Source organism: Parasteatoda tepidariorum, chromosome 1, assembly GCF_043381705.1.
Source record: "Parasteatoda tepidariorum isolate YZ-2023 chromosome 1, CAS_Ptep_4.0, whole genome shotgun sequence".
NCBI lineage: Eukaryota > Metazoa > Arthropoda > Arachnida > Araneae > Theridiidae > Parasteatoda > Parasteatoda tepidariorum.
The window spans coordinates 33,446,145-33,472,774 of NC_092204.1; the positions used below are offsets into that span (position 1 = coordinate 33,446,145).

At 25.8% G+C, this 26,630-nt stretch overlaps 1 protein-coding gene across 2 annotated transcripts; it reads right to left on the reverse strand.

Moving 5' to 3' along the window:
* Positions 1 to 802: 802 nt before the first annotated feature.
* LOC107442672 (elongator complex protein 2) lies at positions 803 to 26,602 on the reverse strand. Of its 2 annotated transcripts, none has more exons than XM_016056297.3 (19): positions 26,215 to 26,602; positions 23,504 to 23,588; positions 22,806 to 22,895; positions 22,231 to 22,384; positions 18,970 to 19,047; positions 17,372 to 17,506; positions 16,891 to 17,031; positions 15,774 to 15,857; positions 14,156 to 14,256; positions 11,818 to 11,940; positions 10,526 to 10,678; positions 10,159 to 10,350; positions 7,807 to 7,966; positions 7,536 to 7,666; positions 4,627 to 4,807; positions 3,623 to 3,744; positions 3,428 to 3,549; positions 2,055 to 2,150; positions 803 to 1,021 (listed from the first exon to the last, which is right to left on the reverse strand). In XM_016056297.3, exons 3-19 carry the CDS (start codon positions 22,893 to 22,895, stop codon positions 865 to 867), a joined length of 2,220 nt encoding a protein of 739 aa, XP_015911783.1. In that variant the 5' UTR covers positions 23,504 to 23,588; positions 26,215 to 26,602; the 3' UTR covers positions 803 to 864. The 2 variants fall into 2 exon arrangements, with proteins under 2 accessions (XP_015911783.1, XP_015911782.2); XM_016056296.3 differs by having other exon boundaries at positions 22,806 to 22,876; positions 26,215 to 26,601.
* Positions 26,603 to 26,630: the final 28 nt, after the last annotated feature.

Below are 26,630 nucleotides of genomic sequence, written 5' to 3' on the forward strand. Positions count from 1 at the left end.
TGCATAAATGAAAGTTTTTCTTTTTTTTTTCTTTCAATTAATGGGTTTTTCTGGTATGATGAATACCAGAAACCTTCTACTGAATGATCCAGTGCCGCACAAATAGTTAATTTAGTGCTCATTTAAGTTACTTTTTTTATGTACATGGTGTTAAAAACAGTAAAATGTAAAATTTTAACATCTAAAATTTATATATATACTGTACAGAACCCGTTATCCGGAAATCAGAAAACCGGAAAACCAAAAAACCGGAATGAAATTAGATACATTTTCGCGCCATTTTAAAAAAATATTTTTTTTTTCCTCATAAGATTTTAGGATTTTTTTTCTTCTTTTTTGAAAGATGTTTACCTTACCATCATTTTGGAAATAATCATTAGTGTATTACNTTTTTTCATCTAAAATTTATATATATATATATATATTTTTACAACCTACTTTCAATTTTTTTTTCTTTTTAATAATCTAAAATCCTAAATAACACACATCTAATATTGGTACATTACTGATAATTTAAGTGAAAATCAAATCAGGAGATAATATTGACATTGGGCAAAGCTAATTATGTATTTTCAGAAACTTTGAATAAAAATAACATTAAATATATATGAAGTTTAAAATTTTTGTTAACTATGTCGTGTTTTCAAATTAAATAGATAAAAGACAAATTAAATTTGGAGGCACAATTAATAGCATTCTTCAAACAAATAGCTACCAAATTAAAAAAGAATTGAAAGAAAGACAAACTTTTCACTATAGATAAAAAAGTGTCTTAGCATCGTAAAATAATCAAAATCAACAGGACAATAAAAAACTTAAATTTTTATTAATTAAAATATAATAATTTATATAAAACAGGTGAAATTATGTGAGCGAGTCGAAGTAAATGTTATAAACTTTTACATGGTGATCATTTCCACAACTAGCAAGTTGCAAAATCTTCTCATTCTTTTGCTTAGAACCAGCTTCCCCATGAACAGGAGAAAACCTTAATTTATTTACATTCAAATGATGAGCAGTACTAAAATAAGTTAAAGAATATTTTAACAAAAATGCTTATGCCATTAATTGAATACAAACAATTATAATTACTTATCTTTAATAAATGTTAATAAAACAAATTTAAAGGTTATCCTTATAAAAAAAAATTATCCTTATAAGAAAAAACTTATTTGAACATTGAAGTTTTTCTAAAAAGTGAAAAAAGTTTTCTACCACTGAGAGCTATGTAAGTTTTAATATATAAACTAAAATAATAAAACTAAAAAGCAATTATAATTCTACAGAGTATATACACAAATTCTGGAAAAAAATGTTCTGAGTATGAATAGCAATAGTTCTTAACATACACAATAATGCAATACATCAGGTAAAGATATTGATGGACAAATAACACCAAAAAAAATTCTTAAAACCAGAAAAAAATGATACATTAGTACCACATTTTAGTACATAAGTACCACATTTTATACATCAATATAAAAATGAAATAGGTTATCCTTATGTAATATCTAGTTGTCATTACCATTAAATTGTTACCATTCCATTCTTACGTAATATCTAGTTGTAATTACCATTAAATACCCCATTATTGATACTCAGATAAGTCAAACTCTTGAATTTAAAGAATTTCAAACAAGAAATATCACAAAATTTTTAAATTGATTTCATGATAGATTTGCCATGAAAAATCATAAATGCTTTAAGGGAAAGTTCTAGTTCTTAAAGGAGAACCAGAAATTTCCTTTTTTCCATTAAAAAAAAGAAACTTGAAATTTCAATTTTTATAAATCAAAATCCTAATTAAAATAATAACGCTAAAAAAAAACTTTTTAACATAAAATTTCTGTATTGATGTTAATGATTTCATATCAAGATTTGCTTAAAAAAAATGTGAATGAGTGAAAAAAAATTTTTAAACTGTTTAACATTTTTAGCAAATATTTGAATTTTTAGTGAGCTTTTTGAACTGATTTAAAATATATTTTAAATTTGTTTACATTAATTGAAGGCAACATTTACACAAAATTATGAAAAAATAAAATGAAGGATACTTTTGATCTAATATTTGAAGGGTGCACCAACTCATATTTAGAGACCAAGAACTTAACATGATGGATCCATTTTCTAGTCCTATAGCAATAATATACCTACAAATAAAAAAAACACTATTTATTTAGAACAAAAGTAAATACAAGTGCCCACTTAAAAGTACTTGTTCACACTGCCTTGTTCACAACATAAAAAAAAATATTAAAATTTTTTTTTTATTTTTAATGGTTGAGTTTTCTCTCAAATTTGAAAAGACATGGCCCCTAAAATGCAAAAAAATATTTCCTGTTTCTTTGCCACAAAGAGACAAAGCTCTAAAATTACGTGTGTTGGTTTATTTATTTATTTATATGTACTTTAATCTAGAACAAAACATTGCAAAGCTTGAGTTCAAGCGTTACTTCAATACAAATATGTTTGCTAAATAACAAATTAAAGATTATATGCTTATTTCTAATCACACCATTTCATTACACATAAAGAGTATTATTAATTTAACATTACATAATTTTCTCAAAGTGACTGCACTGTAATTGCTTAGATTAAATATGCTGTCTAATACATTTGAAATTAGAAGCAACTAAGTACATAAGTATTATAACAACTAAGTATTATAAGTGTATGTATATATACACTTATAATTATCAAGCAATCAATGATAAAGATTTTTGAAGTTAATGCATCAATTACACATTATTTTCAAGATGATAACACAGAAAAATAAACAATTAGGTTTTTGGGGAGCACAATGAATTTAGTTGTTATGTAGAACATTATTTAATTTTTCTTTAGTGTATTAAGAGTAACATTAATTTATCTTAATATTAAAAGATAAAGTATTTTTTTCAATATTTGTCAATTAAAAAAACATATGAAGTTTTGTACACTAAAATTAAATTGTAATATTCTCAGTGATGAATAAACTAGTTTCAGAACCTTCATCTGTACTAAATAAAAACTTTTATTTTAAAACAAAGTCCAAACCAAAAATTATTTTAAACACAAAGTAAGATGAAATTTTCTTTAAAAAAATCGAAATCTTAAAAGAAAAAAACTAAAGACATCTAGGATTAATACTTCCACATTTTGGAATTATAAATTTTTTTTTCAATATTTATTGAAATTAGTTTGAAAACAAAAGGAAAATATCCTATGCGAGTTCTGTATAACTTTTAAATAATGTTTTTGTTAGAAAGCTTTATCCAAAGGGATACATTTGGTCTCTTAAGTCATAGGTTGTATAACCACAATTTTTACCATGCGCACACAGAGAAGTAACTTATTTATGTTATTCAAACATACACAAACATTATGACACTCTTGTTAGAAAAATACATTAAAAGTTTGGTATAGCTGGAAGTCATAGAAAACTAACTTGTTTTGAAATAAGCCAGGAGCAAAAGATACTGCAGTTGCGGCATCCTCAACTTCTAATGGTTCTGATTGCAATGAAAAATTTTCAGCATCTTTAGATATATCTTTACCCCATATAGCAACCTAAATAAAATTGCAAATCATTGAGCTCATGCTTACAGAGACAGCTTTACATACAAGTGCAAATGCTAATTACTTTTTTATCTCTTGAAGCTGTAGCAAAATATAAACTATCAAATGTCCAGGAACAACCCCATATAATTCTTGAATGTATTCCAAGCTTTCTATCTAGATTGGCTATTTTCCGGTAAGGTGGAGCTGAATAAATAAATAAAAACCTGGATTAAACTGAAAATTTGACTAACAAAAACCATTAAAATAAAATCTGAACTATATAAAAATTTTGTGACAAGTACAAATTCAGTATTTGAAATAATAAAATATTCGAAAATAACTGACAAAACTTATATTGAAATAGTTGTATAAGAAAAATAGCACTTATTAAATATAATTATAAATATATGGTTAAGCAAAAATATTCCTTCTGTTCATTTAGTCTTTTATCTGTCAAACTTTCAGCTAAGTTCATTTAACCCAATTAATCTTTTAACCCATATATTCCCAGCATATTCAATTTTTGAAGCCTAAAACAAAATAATTATAAATAACAAAAATAAATTATAGATTATTCGGGTTAAGTTAAAAACTTTATGCACACATATATACAATTTGAATTATTGTCAGCTTTTCCCAATTAATGTATCATGGGTGTCACAGCCATCTGGTTTCTTGAGAGGGACTAAATTAAAATACACAGAATAGTTCCTTAAATTTTAAAAATGAAAAGGAAAATTAATTTTTTCCCATCCTCTTTTCAAGATCTGCTAAAAGAATTTCTTTTTTAAATTTCTTAACTTGTTTTTATACATTGAATTTAAAGCAAGTAAACAAATTTCTCCATCTGTCTGAAATTTTGAGGGAGACTTTCAGAAATATCTAACTATTAGGCGGAATGTAATTCTAAATGCTTGGTTGGGTAATACTTTCATTCCTTTTAAATTTAAATTATGCACACTCGTGGCTTAATCATTCATTTTGATTATTTTATACTAATATAAACAGCCCTAGAAATCAACAATTTTAATACTAATCAGCAGTAACAGGTTAGCATAATTTAATAGAATAAAAATAGTATCTTACATTCAGAGGGGAAATGTTTATAAATAGCCCACATTCTATCTCTAGACACTGACAGTAGGTAACTATCATCAGGAGAAAATTCAATTTGAGTAATAGTTAATGTATGAAATGATAAATATCCTATTTGCTTCCACGTAGATGTACACCACAAAATAATTCCAGCATATTCAATTTTTGAAGCCTAAAACAAAATAATTATAAATAACAGTAATAAATTATTATAGATTACTTGGGTTAAGTTAAAAACTTTATGCACACATATATACAATTTGAATTATTGTCAGCTTTTCTGAAAAAACAAGGCAGCCACCCTCCAAATAAAATTGAATTCCCTGAAATTACCAGAGTAAAATTTTTAAAAAATTATTAAATTCCTTGAAATTACCAGAGTAAAATTTTAAAAAAAATTATTAAATTTTCATGGTTAAAATTAGCACAACTTTAAACACATTTGAAAAGTTTATACATATTTATACATCTAAGGAATTTATATTAACTTGCAGATTTCTTGTAACACACTTACATAACAAATTTAGCAAAAAGAGTATCTCTTACTAAAAATTCATTACTGTCTTAGGTAAAAAAACACTGCTTCTTTACAAAAATAAATAAAAATTATTAATGATTACAAGTAGTATAATATAAATTATACAGGGGGAGGACAAAATATAATAAATTTTTTTCATATTTCTCATGAAATAATTAAAGGATTATTTTATAACTTCAGAAGTGTTCAGATGTGATTTCACATACTTCTCAATGAAGTTTAAAGCTTTTAGAGGTTTCAAGGACCAATAATAAATTACAAACGGCAAATAGTGTTTTTGAACACCCTATGCCAAAAAATGTAGCAATAAGTTTTTTACTTCTGACAATTATTTTTATTATGGAGGAATTTTACACAATAACTGAACAAAATTTCATAAGCTTAGCTTAAATATTAAAGGAGATATGGATATTTTACTAAAAAACTGATTTTTTTTATCTTACAGTTTTTTGATATAATTTTGAAAGTATTCAATAGAATTTTTAAAAAATTTTATGAATCACAAAATTTTTGCTTTGAAATTGAAAAAAAAATTTTTAAAACTATGCAGTAAGTAATTAAAGTAGTAATCTCATAATTTTGTAGTGAATCGTATTTGGCAACGAATGAAGTGAAAAAGCCCGATTTGAATATCTTAAATATTTAAAAAATTTTAAGCCATTTTCAAAGTAATTTTTTACTTTTTGAAAAAAAACTCAAAATGATAAGGGGCTTCCTACAAATATCTTTTTTGTATCATAAGACAAAATTAAATAACAAATGAGAACACCTTACAATCAACGTTATTACATTGTAATATGTTGCATTGTATAAGATATATTACATTGTATAAGAAAGAAAACAGGCAAAAGAAAATATGGGGGAAATTTGAGAAAAACTCCTCACGAATGAGAGCTTTTTTTTTTTAAGAAATACAAAAGCTATTTAAAAAATTGCTTGAAACTTCTTACATTTTTAAAATATTGAAATCAAACTTTTATATTAGTTGCCAAATACGAATTTCTACAAAATTAGAAACTAAAATTTAAAAGTTTTTCTGCACATGTGCAGTAAAGAACAGCTTTAATCACTCATATCTTGAGCATTTTTAAACGAATTTGTCTCAAATTTAAAGCATTAATTTTGTAATTAATTTTAAATTGCTCCAAAAAACAGGGTGTTAAAAAACACTATTTTTCATTCGTAATTTATGTTGGGTCCAGGGTGTTGGTCCCTCAAACCTCTTAAAACTTTAAACTTCATTAATAAGTATGAGAAATTACATAACCTAAAAACTTTTAAATTTAAAAAATGATTATCTAAGTATTTTTTGAGAAAAATCAAAAAAGTTTTACATAGTATAGAAGTGTTTCAATTATTTTGTCTAACCCCTGTAAAAGTATAATATAAAGATAAATTGATTTTCAAAAATAAAATGTTGAATGTCCTAATGGTTTAAGAAATCTTTAGAATAATTTCAATACAAGAAACGTTTGCTTAATTGAAAGTCAAAATAATTAAATAGACTAAAGAGAAAAAAGAACTGAATTATTTATTAAAATAGAATGAGGAGGAGATATACTACGGCACAACTAAATAAGTTTTTATTAATTAATTAACATATTCAAAGTGTAATAATATATTGAAACACATAAGCATTGAATTTTTATGTTTACAGAGGGCAGACAAATTTAGGGAAAGTGAAGAATGTTACGCTCATGTTTGAAAACCACTGAAGACCTAGAGATTTTATTGAGACTGATTAACCTATGGACGGTTTTGCACGTAAAAAGTCGTATTTTCCATGTTATTAGATTGGGAAATAGTGTATAGGGGGAAAACATTCTACCAATTTTGTCCATTTGCTAAACTGCCAGTGGATTAATGGATCATTTTGAATGAAATTGATTCAGAAAAGGCTATAATCTTGTAAATTATCACCAAGCATCTTCGCTTAAGAAATATAAAAAGATGAGGTTGCTAATCATTGATACCATATTATTAATCAATATAAAGCACTCCTGCAACAGCCTGTTATGGACAAAAGGAGTCATGGTGGTCAAGGTCACAATTTCCTGACCAATAGCATGACTGCAACAATGTGGTCAGCACTGGCCTTAATCCATATTTACTTCTCAGACAGCTGGTACCTATCCATCTGAAGTTGGGCGAGCTTCCATCCACCACAGAGATTTGAACCCCAGTCCTTCAGAATGACAACTAAGTGTTTTTTACCACTGAGCCATCACTACTCATTATTGATTCATAAAAGTATTAAAAAAATTTAATGTTACCCTTAAAATAAGCAGCATTTATATTTGAAACGAGCTTTAGAACAAATTTTTAGTTATTATAGTCACAATTAAATTGTAAATTATTGTACCTTGCACACAGAAGCAACTAATGTTTTTGCATGATTTGATGTAACACTGAATACTTCATAAGGATGTCCATACAATTTTTGAGTTTCTGGCCATAATGTATTTTGGAGTAAATTTTCTTCGGTGGGAGGTTCTAAGGAAGTTAAAGGGAAACAAATTAAAATTATTTTCAAAAATGAAGTTGCTGCACACAAATGCTATACTATAGATACAGTTTCAGTTACTGATTTGTCAAAAAAATGTCTGCAATAAGGAATTAGTCATTCAACTTACCAGTTACTTCAACAGGTGTGTAGTAAAAATCAGGATATTGATCTTTAAAAGTCTTTTTAGAATTTTGGTCATCTAAAGAGTCTTTGACTTTGATTATGTCTTCCTCAAATACAGCCTTATTTGACAAACCAAGTGATGGGACACTTGCACCTTCAGCCATCTAAGAAAATAGTTGTAAGAAAAACTGGATAGTAAAAAAATAATCAATAAAAAAGCATACACTTTATTAATCCATTGATTGAGGCTCTTAGTTTCAAAACTAGAGTGCCACTTATTTATAAAACAACCATTTTTTTAATCTCCTTTTTTTATCTTTTTTATGAATTCTAGTATAAAAAATCTTACNAATCAATAAAAAAGCATACACTTTATTAATCCATTGATTGAGGCTCTTAGTTTCAAAACTAGAGTGCCACTTATTTATAAAACAACCTTCTTTTATCTTTTTTATGAATTCTAGTATAAAAAATCTTACTGTTTATAATTTTAAAAAAATTACTTTTTATAATAAATTTCAAATTTACTTGTGCTGTGCTTTGGATTCATGCATTGACATTATAATTATTCACCAATAAAATAATATTTTTCGCTCTTTTAGAATTGACTTAATTTAAAATTTTATAATTTTTAGATAATAAATTTTTAATGTGATATTTTGTCCATTCTTACTTTCTCTGTTTTCCTCATTCATTTATTTATTTGGTCTCAGCATTCTAATCTGTATGTTTAATCTATTTATTAATATTATTTTAGCCTTTTTACACTTAATTTTAATAAATACTAATCTTCAATTTTAATGGGCTAATGAACCCAATTAGTTTTAGAGTGTTATACATGGCAATTAATAACTTTTCTCTGTACCATAACACGAATTATGGAATTGTAAAGTCTGACATTTTTTCTCAAGTTCGTCTAACATAATAAGTTTTTGGACCATTTAATGTATACATAAGTGGTCCTAATGGACCGCTAAATTTTCATAGCTAGTGTGAACCCTAGTTATAAAGCTTTAAAATTGGTTCAAATTTGTGGATTTTATAACGGTTTCCACAAATATGTATGTTTAAACCTCATCATAAAATAATCCTAAAGGTAAAGATACAGTAATTTAGAAGCTATTCTTCTTTTGGCAGAAAACCTGCCTGATTTCATCAGCACCAACACTGGACAATGTTTACAGCATGCAGAAGACCATGATTTTGCTGATAGCAATAATATTCATCACTGTACTTAATTTTGAGATTGGAAAAAAATGTATACATAAGTGGTCCTAAAAAATCTCCATTTTTTAGATTTTATCTCAAATTTAAATCTTCCTTATCAATAAAATTTTTCTCCATCTTAAGAAAGCTCTCTAAACTGTTATTGAATATGCCTTTTGAAATCTCAGCACTAAATCTTTTTACATCATTTAGTCTATTTTGAATCAATACTGTCCACAATTGATCATTTTGTGATTGTTGTCAAACAAAACAAATAAGGGGGCCAGAATAGATATGTATTCAGCTGCCATAACTGGAAATCAAAGATATCTTATTGCTGTGATAAATCAGAACTCATTCTACAACTTAACCTAGCATAAATTATTTTGAGAGAGAGAAAAATTGTAGTAAAAAGTTTAAGAGGAAAAACTCAAATAAGCTAATAAAAATTTCAAATTTCATTGCAAAAAATCTTAAAAAATAAATATTTATTTACAAAGATAAAAATGTGGTAACTTTTTGTTAAATTTACAAGTTTTTAAATTTGGATTGAAGACAAAAAACATGCAAAAAAAAAACTTCTCCAGCTTTTAGGAGAAGAATTTTCCCAAATATTTAAAGTTGTAGCAAGCTTTATGGTTTAACATTTTATTAAAACGATGAAACGAAACCACCATGATATTTAAATAATTCAAAGATATGTATTAAGTATCTGATAAGCCTTTCTTGACATTTTTAAGAGCTGGCAAAATTTTAAAAACATTTAATTACTTACTTATTATTCAACTATTATTTTTAATATAAAGAAAAATTTCCCTATTAACAGCTCTGTAACTATGAACCTTATGTAACTAAAAAATTTAATTCAGCAAATTTTGTTATTGTATACATACGAACTATTAAAAAGTATAATAAAAACTAAGTGGAACATTGCTTGTAAAAGAGATTTTTAATAAGATGGGAAATTTTTATTAAATAACTGAATCATATTAAAAAGTTAAGACATTGAAAAAACAATAAAACCGATAGTTAAGTCAATAGGATAAACAAACCTTATTCCTAATTATTTCCTAAAATAATTTGTTAAAATTAAGTACCTATATTTAATAACAGCACTAAAGTAATAAAGTACCTATAATAAACAAATTACCTTATCTTTAACATATGAATCAATATCCAATTTCACTATATTTTTCAATGTGTCAGCAAAATTTCTAGGGGCCTCAAAAACTCGAAGTACTTTCTCATCACCAGCAGACACACACTTGAAACGATTCAAAATACTTAAGCATACCATGTCATACCCATGCACTTGCGGTCGAGCAATTTCATACCAGCTATTCTAGGAAAGAAAAATGCTTAATTAATTTAACTAATTAATTTCCAAACTGAAAACAATAAATATCAAATTTAATTAATTTTACCTAAAATTACTATAAATTTAAAAACTAATAAATAAAATAATACATACACTGCATTATATAAGGGTAAAAATATCATAGCTTTATAATGCAAACCTTTTTCCCATGAGCAACATATGGAGCATGCAATCGACTAGTTTGGTCTGTGCTGCAGCTCATTAAGTATTCTCCATCAGGATCCCAGCCTATATCTTGCACACTTGCATAATGACCACCAAATGAAAGCCCAGGGAGCCAAGAATCTTCTTCCTATATAAATTTCATAAAATGAAGTAAACAATAACATTTTAACTTTTATTCGAAAAATCAAAATATAAGCTTTACTGTGTCTATAAATAAGTAGTATGGCTTCAAACTATGTCTATTGACATATAATTGTAAACTTCTCTGTTATTTAAAAATAAAATATGATACAGAGTGAAATATATATATATTTAATAATAAATTTTAATGTTATTAAAAATGTATTTATTCGATAATAAATTTGCATGTTTTTAAAAATATATTTATTCAATAATAAATTTGAATGTTTTTAAAAATATATTTACAATTTATGAAACTTTTAAATAAATTAAGCAAAAATAATTTTTATGATTAATCATCTAATGATTAGGAAATTATGATTTCATGCTTAACCACCAGTGGTAAAATTTCCGAGAATGTTACATTTTAACACACTTTATTTTATAATTAAAGAGCAAAAGTGTGCCTCAACTTTCTATGAAATATAAACTCTAGAGGAAAATGCAAATTGTTGGTGCAAATATCTCAGAACGTAGTGAATTGATTTGGTGCAATATTCTTTTTTAGAAGAGATGTCATAGTACAATTTAAATATTTTATATTGTGGTAAAATATCTTCTTTATTTGAACAAAATCATATACTACTGTGCAGTCTGCAAAAATGTAAAATCAGATACATAAAGAGAGAAAAAAAAGATCTAATCTTCTGAAACATTTGTTGTAGATTAACTACATAAAGTTAGCCTTGATAAAAATAAAAATAGAAAAAAATAAGAAAACTACTAGCTTGCAATTCTTTTAAATAAACTAATTTGCTCGTTCAGAAATACATTTTGCTTGTAAATTGAAAAAATAAATTTCACCATCTTTTATTCCACAGAATTGATAGAAAATAGAATTTTACTATCAAGAATATCTAAAAGTAAAACATAATATAAATACAAAATTTGGTAAACAAATTAAATTCAATTAATTAACTTTTATTTTTACTGAAGAATTTTTACTCTTTTTTTATGTTTCGGATTTTTTTTTTTGTGTGTGTGTTTTGAAAAACCATAAACATAAAAAAAAAATTTTGAAAAATTTTTATATGTTAAATAATTTTCCATGTGCATAAAAAAAAATAAAAGAAAACAAATAGTTACATAATTTAGTTTCCACACATGAACAGCTCCTTGATATCCATGTCCAATGATGATATCTCCTTTGGGTGAAAAAGATGCACCATAAAAACCCAATGTGTTCCCACCAACTTCTCCAAGTCGAACCTAAGTAAAAAAAAAAAATTTTTTTTAAATATTGCAATTGAAATATTTTTGGCGCATGAACTTGTTCACTAAATGTGCCAAACTGGAATCTTAATTTATTATGGTACACTTTTGTTTTCAAATATCTAAGCATTAAACATAATTTTTAAAAATAACATTGATGTGGGTACTTGTTTAATTAACCTTCAATAGCTCACAGCAGTGATGAAGAGTTTTTGGATTAGAGTAATATTAAATTTTCAAGCAAAAAACTTACTTCAGACAGAAATAAAATTTTCATAAAAATAAAAATTTATTGCTTTTACAGGGTGCATAGCAAAATCTTTCAACAAAAAATAAGCACTTTTCAAGCACTAAAAAAATATTTTTAAGCACTATATACATAAACAAAATCCAAAATAATTTTCAAAGACTGTACATGATCATGATAAACAAATCTGGTATATACATAAACACATCTGGTATCTGACAAATAACTCTTTTCTTGATTATATTAGCCACCATAAAAAGATCAAGAGATTTTTCGGTTCAATTTCAGAGGGTGGAAAATGAAGCCTAAAATAGAGAATATCTTGCAGAATGCAGCAGAGTTGCACATGAGAGTGCAAGAATTTTACCGATCCCAGCTCAGTAGACATACATGCGGATTGGCGCTTTCATATGCTATGTACCTACGGTGGCCCGAAATAGCCAGTGGTTGAATAAATTCTGAAAACGTTGAATAGAACAATGGGAAAAGCACGCTTTTGGATAATACGTATCGAAAATCGACATGGTAAAGAAAAGAAATCTTATTTTCAAAAAGGGAAAATTAAGCACTTTTTAAAAACACTCAATAAAAAATGCACCTAAGGCTTTTAAAAAATGAAAATCAAAAATAAGCACCTTTAAGCACTTTTCAAAAACGCCTTTAAGAGAAATAATACTTATTATCAAAATTCTTTATGATGCATCATTAGCATAAAAAATGAGCAAATGAGTAATTTAAAATATTTTTATGATTTGAAAGAATTCTAGAGTGGATAAACATTTGAAAGTGAAATGTGCTGCAGAAAACTCTAAAAATGAGTTAAAAACTGAAATCACCACAAATATGTTGGAAACTAGAAATGTCATAAAAGAAAACTATTTAAACTTATTTAATTCTGCTTTATATGCTTTTTTATTCTTCATTATACATTATCCTGTTGTTTGGGAAAAAGTTCCACCATTAACTGATGCACAACATCTAATATATTATTTGTTACATAAGAGTTAGCTTTAATCACTGTTTTCATCCTCTTTATTGTTTTTATTGTTGTATCGTTTCAAAATGTCACCTTTCCGAAAATGTCACCTTTCTCTGACGATGCCATAGATAGCTCGCCTCACGCGTTTAAAAAATTTCTTAAAGTATTTGTAGTACATAAATAAAAGTTTTTACGTTCTTTAAAATTATTAATAAATGATAATTATTAAATGATAATTATTAAATAGTAAATTATAAATTATTATAATCAATTATATAAATAATAATAGTTAATTATAAATATAAGACAAATATTAAATTGAAAGGACTAAATATATACAATATGCCAAACTTTATGAACCATTTAAATACAGTAATTACCTAAAAATCTTTACAATCATAATCATCATCATAATTATCTAACCTTCGCTTTTGAGTCATTTTACTTTACAAACACCCTAAAAAACGAGCCAAAATACACATAAAAAAAGCAAAGTAAAAATAAATTCCCCCTTCATTATGAAAAGAAATTCTTGAAACCCGTGCTGCCATCTGTAGACAGTAAAACTAACTACATTTCGAGAGTAGGATTCGTTTATAACATAATCAATGCAGAATAATAATGGCGAACGAGATCAGCTCGCCAGCGCGCATTGGGGAAAAATTTAACTACACGAGTAGTGCTCGTTTCTAACCATTTCGGTTGAAATCTTATTCCCGAGCGGAACAAGTTTGCTTGCATTATGAGGCACGATTCGATTTCGAGCTAAACTCGTTCGTAACCATCAAAGGGTTAAAAGCATAAATATGTGTACAAATTCAATACAATTACATAAATAAATTATGGAAAGAAGAAAAACACATTAAAAAAAAGTAAAACAGATTAATTACATGAAAGAATTTTATTAGTTTAAAAATAATATAACATACAACATATAACAACAACTCTCACAAAACATACAACAAATATATTAAGAAATTAATTACTTTTTCTAGCCAGATATTAGAATTTGAATCTAACTCCCACACGATCAAAGTCTTGTCCATTGAAGCTGACAAAATCTGTAATATTGTATTTCCACTCTCATCTGAAAAAGTATTGAACAACATGCATTAATATTTACAGAAAAATTAATTTCAAACTGTTTACAAATCTTCTAGTTTTACAAAGCTTCTGAACATAAATAGTTATAGCATTAATATCAAGACAATTGCAATTACTGATAATTAAAAAATACCCTTTCTATTTATAAAATAAAATGAAAAAATATTTAATAAATGTTTCATATATGAGACCATTCAAATAATACCTAAGCTTGATTTTGGCTATTTTAGATTCCCCACCCTCTTGTCAGCAAAAATAAATAAATCTCAAACTCACTCCAATGCTTATGTATGCAAGTTACAACACCCTCTCCTCTCCTTGTATTTGTTTTAACTTTTACTGTAGTAATCAATTTCCTAATTTTAGAATCAAATTTAAATAAATTATGTAACTTCACAAAAAAATTAAGCTTCAAATCATTTTAAAAATTTTTGAGTAGAATATTCTTCAGAGATTACATGCGTTTTCCATCAATGGTTAAAACTGTCGACCTCTGAAACTTTTTCTTTCTCTAAATTTTACTTTCATTTCATATTTGAAATTTTTTGAAATGTAATTTATTTACAATTTATTTTCTTTATAGATTTCTGTTTGTTTTTTAAATTTAAAAAAAAATTGAAAGAATGCAACTTTAATGTCACACACATAAGCATGGCTTATTCCTCTCGTCCATGCCAGCAAAAATAAACAAATCACAAACCCATTCCTTTTTAAGTGCTTACGAAATATTTGAACAGCCTTACAAAATCAAACTTGTTTATAATAAGAACAAAGGAACTGGAGACAATTTATTCATTATTTATTTATTCATTCAATTTATATATTACTGGAGTCAACAGAAATTTCAAAAAATGCAAGCTAAATGCATAAAAATAAAACTATAAAATGCCTTGACACAGTAGCTGACTATAAAATTTAAAGAGTGCCTTTTATTGTCATTAAACTTACTGGAAAAATCTGAGAGCTTTGTTTATAATTAAACTTTTTACTTTTCATCAGTTATTGTTTAAAGTTCCACATTTTTCAAAATTCAGAAACAAGGTATGAAAAATGAAATTTTTAAGTCTCATTTTCAGAACATTTAAGACATTTCTTCCTTTTTCAAGTTTTCAAAGTATGCACTGCACATAAGTAAGAAGCTCCAGCCACAGGTAGCTTGCTTATGAGATTAAAGATTAAATTAAAGATTACAAAAACCAAATTTTTACTATGATTCCAACAGAATTATTTTTTAATGAACTTCTCTTAAGTTAAATCTCAACTTAATAAACTGATGGATGTAACTTAATAAACATACACTAAATAAACTGATGAACATAAAAAAATGAAATATAAAAAAGACTAAAAAATAGATAAAGATAATTTAATAATACATTCATTGACATTCCACTATTTTCGTAATTATCCAACTATTTAAATATATTTACAGAAAAAGGTACACATTTTCAAAAACGGATTTAAATTACTTTTTATTAATACATTTTAAAGTTTTTAACTAACCTCTGCTTTGTCTCCAATGAGCAGAATAAACCCAATTTTCATGAGCACTTATAACTGATTCAAGAGATATAGAGTATGCATTACCTAAAAAAGTAAACAGCATAAATATAAAGTATAAGTATATAGATAGTAACAAAAGTATACTTTGAAAACAGAACTAAGCAATGAAAAAAAAATATATATATATAAGAAAAATTTCATTTTAACTTAAATACCTGTAGCTTTTTAACAGTGTTTCTTAATTGAGAGCTACAAATTACTTTCGGTTATCTAAAAGAATTACTTTTTAATCTAAATGAAATATGTAAATATAAATAGAAAAAAATATTTTTACATATAAAGAGTTAGAGTACCATAGAACTCTTATTATTTGATACACACAAACCTATGAGCAAAGCATAAAATAGATATTGCCGGTTAATTGGAGATAATTTAAATTATATTTTGTAGTACGTGGATCGAGATTCAGACAGAAAGTAAAAGTTTATTAACAAAAAGCAAACAAACACATACAAATTTAAAAAGAGCGCCATCTGGCGGTATAAAAAGAAAAAGACTTCGTAGCTATCCTTCCCAGGGAATGACAACAATCTCCCCCTGCGAGAAGGATTTTACTTTTTAACACATATAACAATATACACATAAAAAATATTNAACTGTAGTCCGTGGATCGAGATTCAGACAGAAAGTAAAAGTTTATTAACAAAAAGCAAACAAACACATACAAATTTAAAAAGAACGCCATCTGGCGGTATAAAAAGAAAAAGACTTCGTAGCTATCCTTCCCAGGGAATGACAACATATTTTCTTAGCGATTTAACAGTCAATAAAATGCAGAATAGTAGAGGATCACTATGCAATATAATTTGAAACATTTGCTGTTTCAGGTGGCACTTGACACACAGGTCAAAAAAGGATCAGGAATCGTCAAAGGTCTTATGGTCTATATTTCTTCATTTACTTTCTGCATATACTGACTAAATGAAATAAATTGTAAATAACACTAGTGAATAAAAACTAGTAATTAAGAAAAATATTTTTAATAAATCAAAAAAGCACAATTAGCAATGTGAAACAATCTTAGAATGGGAAGACAATAAATTAAAATAAAATGTACCTGCCACTGTAGAAAATGTAACGGCATCAACTTGTAGTTCGTTAAGATCTGCTTCCATGTGCTTTTCTTGCACAGGTGAGATTTTCCATATTCTTATGTGACAATCTTGAGATGCTGAAGCAATCAGTAATGCTGATTGACCTATATAATAAGAACAAAAATGAAAACAAAAATAGAAAACTTAGGTGACAAGAACAAAATTTAATCTATAATGCTTTATGCCTATAATGTAACCTATCATAATTTAGTAACTCAGAAAGCTTAGTTTTCTTTAGAGCCTTTTATTTTAAATAGAATACCATTATCTTTTTGGGGCGGAAAGAGATGAATATAAGAGCTTTGTAAATTCCTTCATTGTGAATAGAGAAATGTGCTTTTTTGGTAACTTAGAACTAAATGCTTCAGTAACAATAACTGATTGTAACAAATTGCTTGTGAAATAAATGATAGGGAAAAAAAGAAAAATACTCAACTAACTTACTTTCCCTAATAACATCTATACTTTGAATCCAATCTTGATGTCCTTTTAGCTGAACTGTAGGAATAAATGTCATGTCCTTAGCTTGAGTATACAAATGGATTCTTGAGTCATCAGCACCAACAAGTAAAATTAATTCTAGGAAGAAAAAAAATTTAGAAAATGTCTGTGTATCTAAATAATACTTTTTAAAACAGTATTTATGTAACAATTGAAAAAATAAATAACAAGATATTCATAGATGCAACAGATGAGAAATAGCTCTGAACGTACAACAAATGGTTTCTTAAGACTTTATAATTATAGCAGTGACATGACCAGATTTTGATATTTTAAAACAGCAATTTTGTACAATAAGAGCAGTTTGGAATGACATTTGTTATACTTTTAGAGACGTTCACAAAAATGAACTTGATAAACTTGTAATTATAACTATGTTTCACCTCAACTCAACTTTGAATTCTGTAGAACAGTGTGAAATGCAAATTGGTAACTTACAGGCATAGTTTAATCAAAAATATTACTTTCGGTGGAAAAGGTCCTAAGAAATTGAATTTTAAATAAACAGAATTTTTAAAATTTGATATCTCAGAAACTTTTCAACCTATTTTGCTCAAAATTTATATTTTGCCTTGTTAATTTTACATCAGACTTTACTATGCTGTAAAAAACAGCACAAGTTACAACTCTAAAATTTTTAGCCTATTATTAAATAAAATTATAAAAAATAATAAATATTTACTAAAATTTATTTTTGGCATGGAATTATCTTTGGATTAACGAATTTTATAATTGTGTGCAAACTTTTTTCAATCTACTTAATAAGTTCTCGCGACATGTTGAAATACGGAAAAGATAAAATTAACATTAAGGGGTCCAAACTATGAATGATCAAACTAACTAATGACCCTGAACTAACTATGGGAACCATATTTCCCAGATTGCAGCTACCTCCTATATTTTGGGAGTCAAAAAGTCCATTAAAGGTGGTTCATTTTTTTTTTTGCAATGTGTACAAAAAAAAATCATTACAGCTTTCCACTCATTAAAGCTTTGTGAACTACTTACCTTTAGCATTAAAAAAAAAACTTATTCTAACCAATTAAAATGTTTTAGACATGAGAATATACAAGCACTAATTTAGAGAATACAAGTTATACTTTAACTTTTAATACTGTAAAAGAAAAACTGACTTTCTAGTTTTACTACGTACATAGGGTATTATTGTGATAAAAATATAAAAATTAATAGGCATTTTATAATTCAAGATGATAAAACACATCAGACATAAATAAAAATTGAACTTAGTCCCACACTATCTATGCAACTTAATAAATTCAAAACATTTTAATAATTCAACAAAATAAAATAATTTATATTTGTTACAAAATAATTTTATATTTTTGTTTTCGTAAATGGAACTTTTGTTTACAATGCAATTTTAGTGAACAATACTATAAGTGTTTGTATAATTGTTTATTTATTACAATTAATACAAAACTATAGAAATTTTTAAAAAAATTTTTAAAAAAAACAGAAAATTAGCAATAATTTAGTCTATAATTTGTAATCATCAAATGAGAAAACACATACAAACATACCATCAGGATTATTCAGTACTGCAAATTTAGCATCAAGACCAAACCCACTTCCAAACGATATTGTCTGGATGCATAAAGCTGATTAAAAAAAATTAATGTTAGGAAAAAGCAACACTAGGTATAAATTTATAATAAATCAATCTATCACATTCAATTTTATCAAATAAAACAAACATATGACTAAATTAGAATAGAAAAAATATAGTATGAGCATGTTAATATAAATCTGTCAGGTTTGATATATTTGCACACAAGTTTTTACTTCTATATTACAAAGTTTTTATGGAAAAATCTTTTTATTAAAAATTTAGAATTCATTAAACATTATTCCAAAAATTCACATGATTTACTTTATTTGATTAAAGATCCTTACTACTTTTTTTATTTGATTAAAATTCCTTACAAAGCAGCAATGATAGTATTTTTGAAATGCGAATTAAAATACACTTTAGTAACTGAGTGAGTCATAAAAAATAACTTATTTCTAATTCACACAGATGACAAAAAAAAGGGGGGAAAGCGAAGAAAAGAAAGAGACTAGTACAGCAAAATAATGAAGTAAAAACAACAGTAAAATAATTTGCACACCAAAAATTTTATAAATGTTTGTCTTCAGGTTAAATATCTAACAAAGTATTTTGCAAGATTCTAAAGTTTAAAACAACACTTCAATCCAAAAATTTGCTTAAAAAAATGCATGATAATAAAAATTGATTGAAAAAATTGTATTTATAAATTAATTATGTAAAAATGAAATATGTTAATTTTTTATAATGAATAAAAGCACTTTTAATATAAAATAGAAAAAACGTTTTAACTTTTATCCATTCAAAATAACTGCTTTCTTGGAAATGAAGCTCAAGTTATATGTGCATATTTAAAAAAAACTCATTGGATTTCAAAGTACTGGAAGTGACTTAAAATATGAAACTTATTCATTTTAAAACAAATAATCCTTTCTTTTTTAAGGTTTAATGACAACATACTTATTCAACAAATGGTTGCATTTTATTAGCTATGCATCATACAAATTAAGTAACGTCAGAGAAACCATATCCCTCAAGATTTTTGGGCAATCAAGTTTTCTAAAAAACTCTTTAACCACCTTGTCTCCTTGATTTGATCAAAACAGACATTTTAATATCCGAATATTTAGAGGGCAATACGTACAATGATAATCTTTAAACTATAGGTGATCTGAAAAGTGTATTCTTAGCTTTCTGAAAGATGTTTTTAAAAATAGTACAAATGAAAATTTAGCTTTACTATAAAAAAAAAAGCTTAATTCTTCAAACACTTATAAAAAGGCAAATTCAAACTTTTAATCAATAACATAATTATTTTATATTTTGTATCCTTTATACAAGAAATTCATAAAGTGTCAGTACAAAAATTTTATGGACATTCGGTGGTTGCATGAGCAAAATCAGCAAAGAGCTTTTCATATTATTAAATTACAAAAACAAACAAAAAAGTTATATAAAATAAAGTTAGTTTAAAGAAATTAATGCATTAACATAAATATAAATTTAAATTTATTTCAAGTTAATCTATTAATGATAAAAAATATTTTATTTAGCATAAATAAAGTTTTTTAAATACATTAAAGACTTTGTCAATTTTATAAATCATAAGGTGTGAAATAAAGGAAAAGGATTGCAAAGTAAATAATCTAAATATAAAATTTTAGATTCAAATTAAAAATTATGAATATTACAGAAAGTGTCCAAAAAATTCCCCTGTATTGAAAGTTTTGATTGACAATTCCGATTGGCAAAAAAAACCTATAACTCAATATGTATATTAATGCTAATACTGTAAATAAATTGCTGCTGATAATTGGTGCATGAAAATTAAATTAAGAAAGTCACATAAGCAATTTGTTACAAAAAGCAAAATAGAATGAAAAATGTCTTTATAATACACAATTTTTGAAATATATACAGGGAGTAAAAAAAGTTTGAAAACAGCTAAATATCTCAAGAAATATACATTGAATTGAAAAACTATACACAATCAATATTTCTTAAAAGCTATCCTATGATAACAAACTCAATCTTCACCCCCACTCCATGGGGGTGGGAGGCAACTTTGAAATTTTAAATATGAGCCCTTATTTTTTTATTGCAGATTAGGATTCTTCCAGAAAAGGTACTCCTATTTGAGTAATAGGTTTATGCAGTTTGCTTCACAGTGGTGCTGTTAAGGAGAAAATTAAAATAAAATTGTTTGAAATCGTGAGATATATTTCTTTTAAAAAATCCTTAAACATGTCAATTATGTTTTATTAATCTGATGGGTTCTAAGACGCACCATTTTAAACAGCTTGTAGCTTAATTAATTTTTTTCAGTAATAGTGCAATCTGTGAAGCAAAATTAATAAACCTACAACTCAAATAGGGTATTTTTTCTGGACAATCTGAATCTGCAATAAAAAAATAGGGGTTCATAACAAATTGCCTTTCATCCTGCACCCCGGATGTGGGGGTGAAAGATCAAGTTTTGTATCATTGGACAGGTTTTAAAAAAATATTGAATGTGACTATTTTCACTTTTTTGATCTGGTGCATATTTTTCGATGTTTCCAAACTTATTATATGACTGTGTTTGAAATATGTTTTGCATTTTTTTTTCAATATTTATGAATATATTTTAAAATTATTTTTAAAATACAGAAGAGTTCCGATTATTCGAGTCAATGTAGACTTCGACAAACTAGATTAAACATAAAACTCGGTAAAAGCAAAGATTATAAATAAAATAAATCGTTTAAGTTTAAACATATTTTTCAAAAATGCAAAAAATTCACCCACATGTGAACCACATCCAATTCATGATGTTATAATGGAGTTCTCACTGAAAAGAAGTCCTTAATTGCTTTATGTTACTTTTGGCTGCAATGTTTCACAATTAAAATATCAGGATTGCTGAAGTTGTTTCTTAATGTTGTACTATATATTCAATAGCACATTTGATTGCTTTTATTTTAGGCCAAATGTATGGGAGATTTGCAAATGTCGAATATTATATTTCATGTTCCTGAATGTTTAAGAGATCAAGTTCATAATTTTAATCATTAGTGTTAAAATTGAGATTGTAAAACCAAAAAAAAAAATTTAATTTCCTCGAAATCCTTGATAGTTTGGTTAAGGCTAAAACTCAGAAAATCATGCCTCTGATAATCAGGGTTTAACTATAACATTTTTTTTAACTATTTCATAACAAATGTTAATAAAGACAAGCTATAAATGTTTTTCTCACCTTCAGAATCTTTTTCACAAATCCATAATTTCACAGAGCAATCAATTGACATAGTTACAATCATCAGTTTTTCGCAACCTTTATCTTGTAAATAAATTCCTGAAGCACTTCTTACAACTCCAGTATGACCAACCAAAGAATAAGAAAATTTGAACTAAAACAAAATAAAAACGTCATCAATAGACAGGATAAACTGAAACTAAATAACAGACTCATATTAGCTCATATAGATACTAATTCAAAATATGATAAATATTTCATAGCATAACGTTGTATAAAATAAAAAAAACTAGTCTGGATTTTTAACAGTAACCGAAAATGTAAATTATAAGTGTTTAACCCACTGACGGTTCTGCACGTAAAAAGTCGCATTTTAACCTGCAGTCTTCTCTGCATAGCAAATTCGGTTTTCCCATGTTAACTGATAGGGGAACTGTGTGTAGGGGAGAAACATTCTCCCAATTTTGCCCATTTCCTTAACCGCCAGTGGGTTAACTATTCAAAAATGTTTAAAAAAAATTCTCTTTTTTCATTTTAATTAACCAAAAATAAATGAAAATATTAAATCTACGTACCTCTGATCCATTGTAAGTCCAAACTGAAGCAGTAAAATCTGCAGAAGTGGCAATCAATTCATTTTCACTGTCTAAAACAAAATGTAACATCTAAAAAACCACACAAATGTTAAAAAAATAAAAAAAAATTTAAAAAAACTTATTATACAGCATTTTTTTTTTCAGAAAGGAGGGCATGTTTGCAAACAAACCAAACACCACTTTGCCTATTTGTACAGAATTCAGTATACATTTGAAAATATGGAGAAAAAAAATCAGGTAATTTTAAATTTTCCTCACATCACCCATATAAATACTAAACATCAACATTTGTTTATTAAAAACATCATTTACTAGCCCTGAATATATTATTAAAAATATTATTAGAAACAAATTTTATTTAGAATACTATTTAGTAAAGGTAGTTTTGTTGGCTACCATCTGAAGCAGTTTTTAATCACCAATTTGATAGTACAATACTTTAAATAAGAGTACAAAAACTAAAATTAAAAATGTAAAATCATTTAATCTCTTATTTAAAAGAAGAAAGAGCCTTCTGAAAACAGTGAAACTAATGTTGTATTTACCTGGGGTTAGAAAGAAAAAGAGATACTTTCAGTAAAAATAAAACAAACAAAGTAAAAACATTAACCAGATTTTAATAGCTTAAAAATAAAAAATTTAAGAACCATGCAAAAGTATATAACTAATCTACTTACTATTGCTTCTTTTAATCCAGTGCACAGAAGTTACTAATTTTTTGTGCCAATTTAATGTCTTATAATGATGAGGAAATTTATTATCCTAAGAATGAAATGAAAAAATTATCAATAACTGCATAATAACTAAAAAAATATAGTAGCTGAACCAAACTGCCATAAAAATTAAGATAAATAAAAAATCTCATACAAGATATACAGCTTCAGAAATACAAATATATGTAGGTATTGCATACTAGATAGAAAAACTACATAAAAAAAGAACAAATTATTTTTAATAGTAATGACATTATAGGATTTAGGTCAGTGATTGCAAGTTTCTTTTACAGTGGGAAAAACTGCAGGAAAAAACCACCACCGAACAAATATGCTTCTTCCAATCAAATTGGATGAAATGGAAGAGACACTTTTTAAAAAAATCAAATATTAAAACAATTTTTTGAACAGTTTATAATTGCAATATAGTTTAAATAATATTAATTTCAAATCTATTTAATATATCATTTTTAAATGAATTGAAACCAAAAAGTAACAATTAAAATATAAAAAAAAGTTCAGACCCCAGAACGCGTAATTTTCCATTGTGAAAAACTAGCAGTCAAAATTAAACGAATTTTTTTCAGTGCTGAATAATGAAAATGAAAGTAACTTTGAGTTGAATGGATAATGAAATTTGGGTTTTAATTCTTTGTTGAACTATTATTATTGAAAAAATTTAAACTCACGTTTTTTTCCCAATCATAAACATTTATTTTTTATGTATATCCTGAAAGTAGAGATCTGCATTATTTTTTAAAAAAAATAAAAAATTTCAGCCATGCAGTGTAACAGAAAGTTACTGATCTAGTTTACAGCCTTCCTCAAAACATCAGTATGTGAACATTTTGTCATGAAAGTTTTATTTACACAATGGGTTCTAATTTTGCAAATGCAATTATTTGTGAATTTATAACAATTAACTAAAAGAGAAGAAAATTTAGCAAATTGATAAGCTAAAGAAAGAAAATTTGTTAATTTCAAAATTCTAGTAACAGTCATTACATTAATCTTATACTCTTTTTGTGACAAATTTGGTTTATTATATTTGCTGAATTGTAGTAAATTTTAAGAACAAATGCAAATTTATGTTACTTTTTAGTTTGTTTTTTTTTCCTATAAATTTATCATAATTTGCTTAATAAATGAACTTGTTTAAATTTATTTACATTTTTTTCTTCTTTTGNACTAAAAAAAAGAACAAATTATTTTTAATAGTAATGACATTATAGGATTTAGGTCAGTGATTGCAAGTTTCTTTTACAGTGGGAAAAACTGCAGGAAAAAACCACCACCGAACAAATATGCTTCTTCCAATCAAATTGGAGGAAATGGAAGAGACACTTTTAAAAAAATCAAATATTAAAACAATTTTTTGAACAGTTTATAATTGCAATATAGTTTAAATAATATTAATTTCAAATCTATTTAATATATCATTTTTAAATGAATTGAAACCAAAAAGTAACAATTAAAATATAAAAAAAAGTTCAGACCCCAGAACGCGTAATTTTCCATTGTGAAAAACTAGCAGTCAAAATTAAACGAATTTTTTTCAGTGCTGAATAATGAAAATGAAAGTAACTTTGTGTTGCATGGACAAAGAAATTTGGGTTCTAATTCTTTGTTGAATTATTATTATTGAAAAAATTTAAACTCACGTTTTTTTCCCAATCTTAAACATATATTTTGTATGTATATCCTGAAAGTAGAGATTTGCATTATTTTTAAAAAAAATAACAATTTTTTTTTTCAGCCATACAGTGTAACAAAGAAGTTAATAATCTAGTTTACAGTCTTCCTCAAAACATCAGAATGTGAACATTTTGTCATGAAAGTTTTATTTACACAATGGGTTCGTTCTAGTTTTGTAAATGCAATTCTTTGTGAATTTATAACAATTAACTAAAAGAGAAGAAAATTTAGCAAATTGACAAGATAAATAAAGAAAATTTGCTAATTTCAAAATTCTAGTAACGGTCATCACATTAGTCTGATACTCTATTTGTGACAAATTTTGTTTATTTAGTTTATTATATTTGTTGAATTGTAGTAAACTTTAAAGAAAAATGCAAATTTATGTTACTTTTTAGTTTGTTTTTCTTCCTATAAATTTACCATAATTTGCTTCAATAAATGAACTTGTTTAAATTTATTTAGTTTTTTTTTTTTTTTTTTTTTTTTTNTTTTTTTTTTTTCTTTTGTCTGCTTGTGAACAAAAGATTAATTAAAAGTTTTTCCAAAAGAATTTCATTTAAAAACCATTATGTGCTTTGTCCATTGTAGTTGGCACAACAAGTTACAATAAGTAAATATCACTAATTACATACTTTTTTAATTCATCTGTTATAAGCAAAAGGTTTGAAAAAAAAATTCAAGCATATTATAATAGTTATAAAAATATTTATCACATCAAAAAGATTAAAATAAGCAAATATTTCCAATTATTTAAAAATAAAAGCAAGCAATATTGAATAAATATTCAGAAACAAATGTAGCATGTAGCATATGTATCACTTAACAAAATAAGATATTAACTCGATTCACTCATTTATTTTTATTACATTTTGCAATAAACGTTATCAATTTTCGACAATAATGAAAATGTTTAACAAAACACATTTTAATACAATTTAAAATGCAAACACTTTGTGCAATTAACTATTATTTTATACCTCATATTCATAAATATGGATTGAATTACAAGCAGCATAACAAATAAATCCATTTGTTCCCCAGTCCATTGAGTTTGGAGATTTATTACATGAACAACTACAATAAATACATTTTGTTTCAACAGTCATTGTGACTTATTTTGTATATAATATTTTTCTGTAATTTCGCAAGATTAATTAAACTAATAGTAATGAAGATACTGATATTTTTAAGTATCAAAAATTGTTTTGAAGATTCAGTTTCAGAGTCAAGGAAACATTTATCTTTAAATTTTTAAGAGCTACAAGTATTTTTAAATGATGCTTCTAACATGTCTAATCCATGTGCTCTTTATAAAATCAAAACCATGATCAATACACAACACGAAAAATAAACAAGTCGTCAGACACGATAAATATTTTTCCACTGTTGGCAA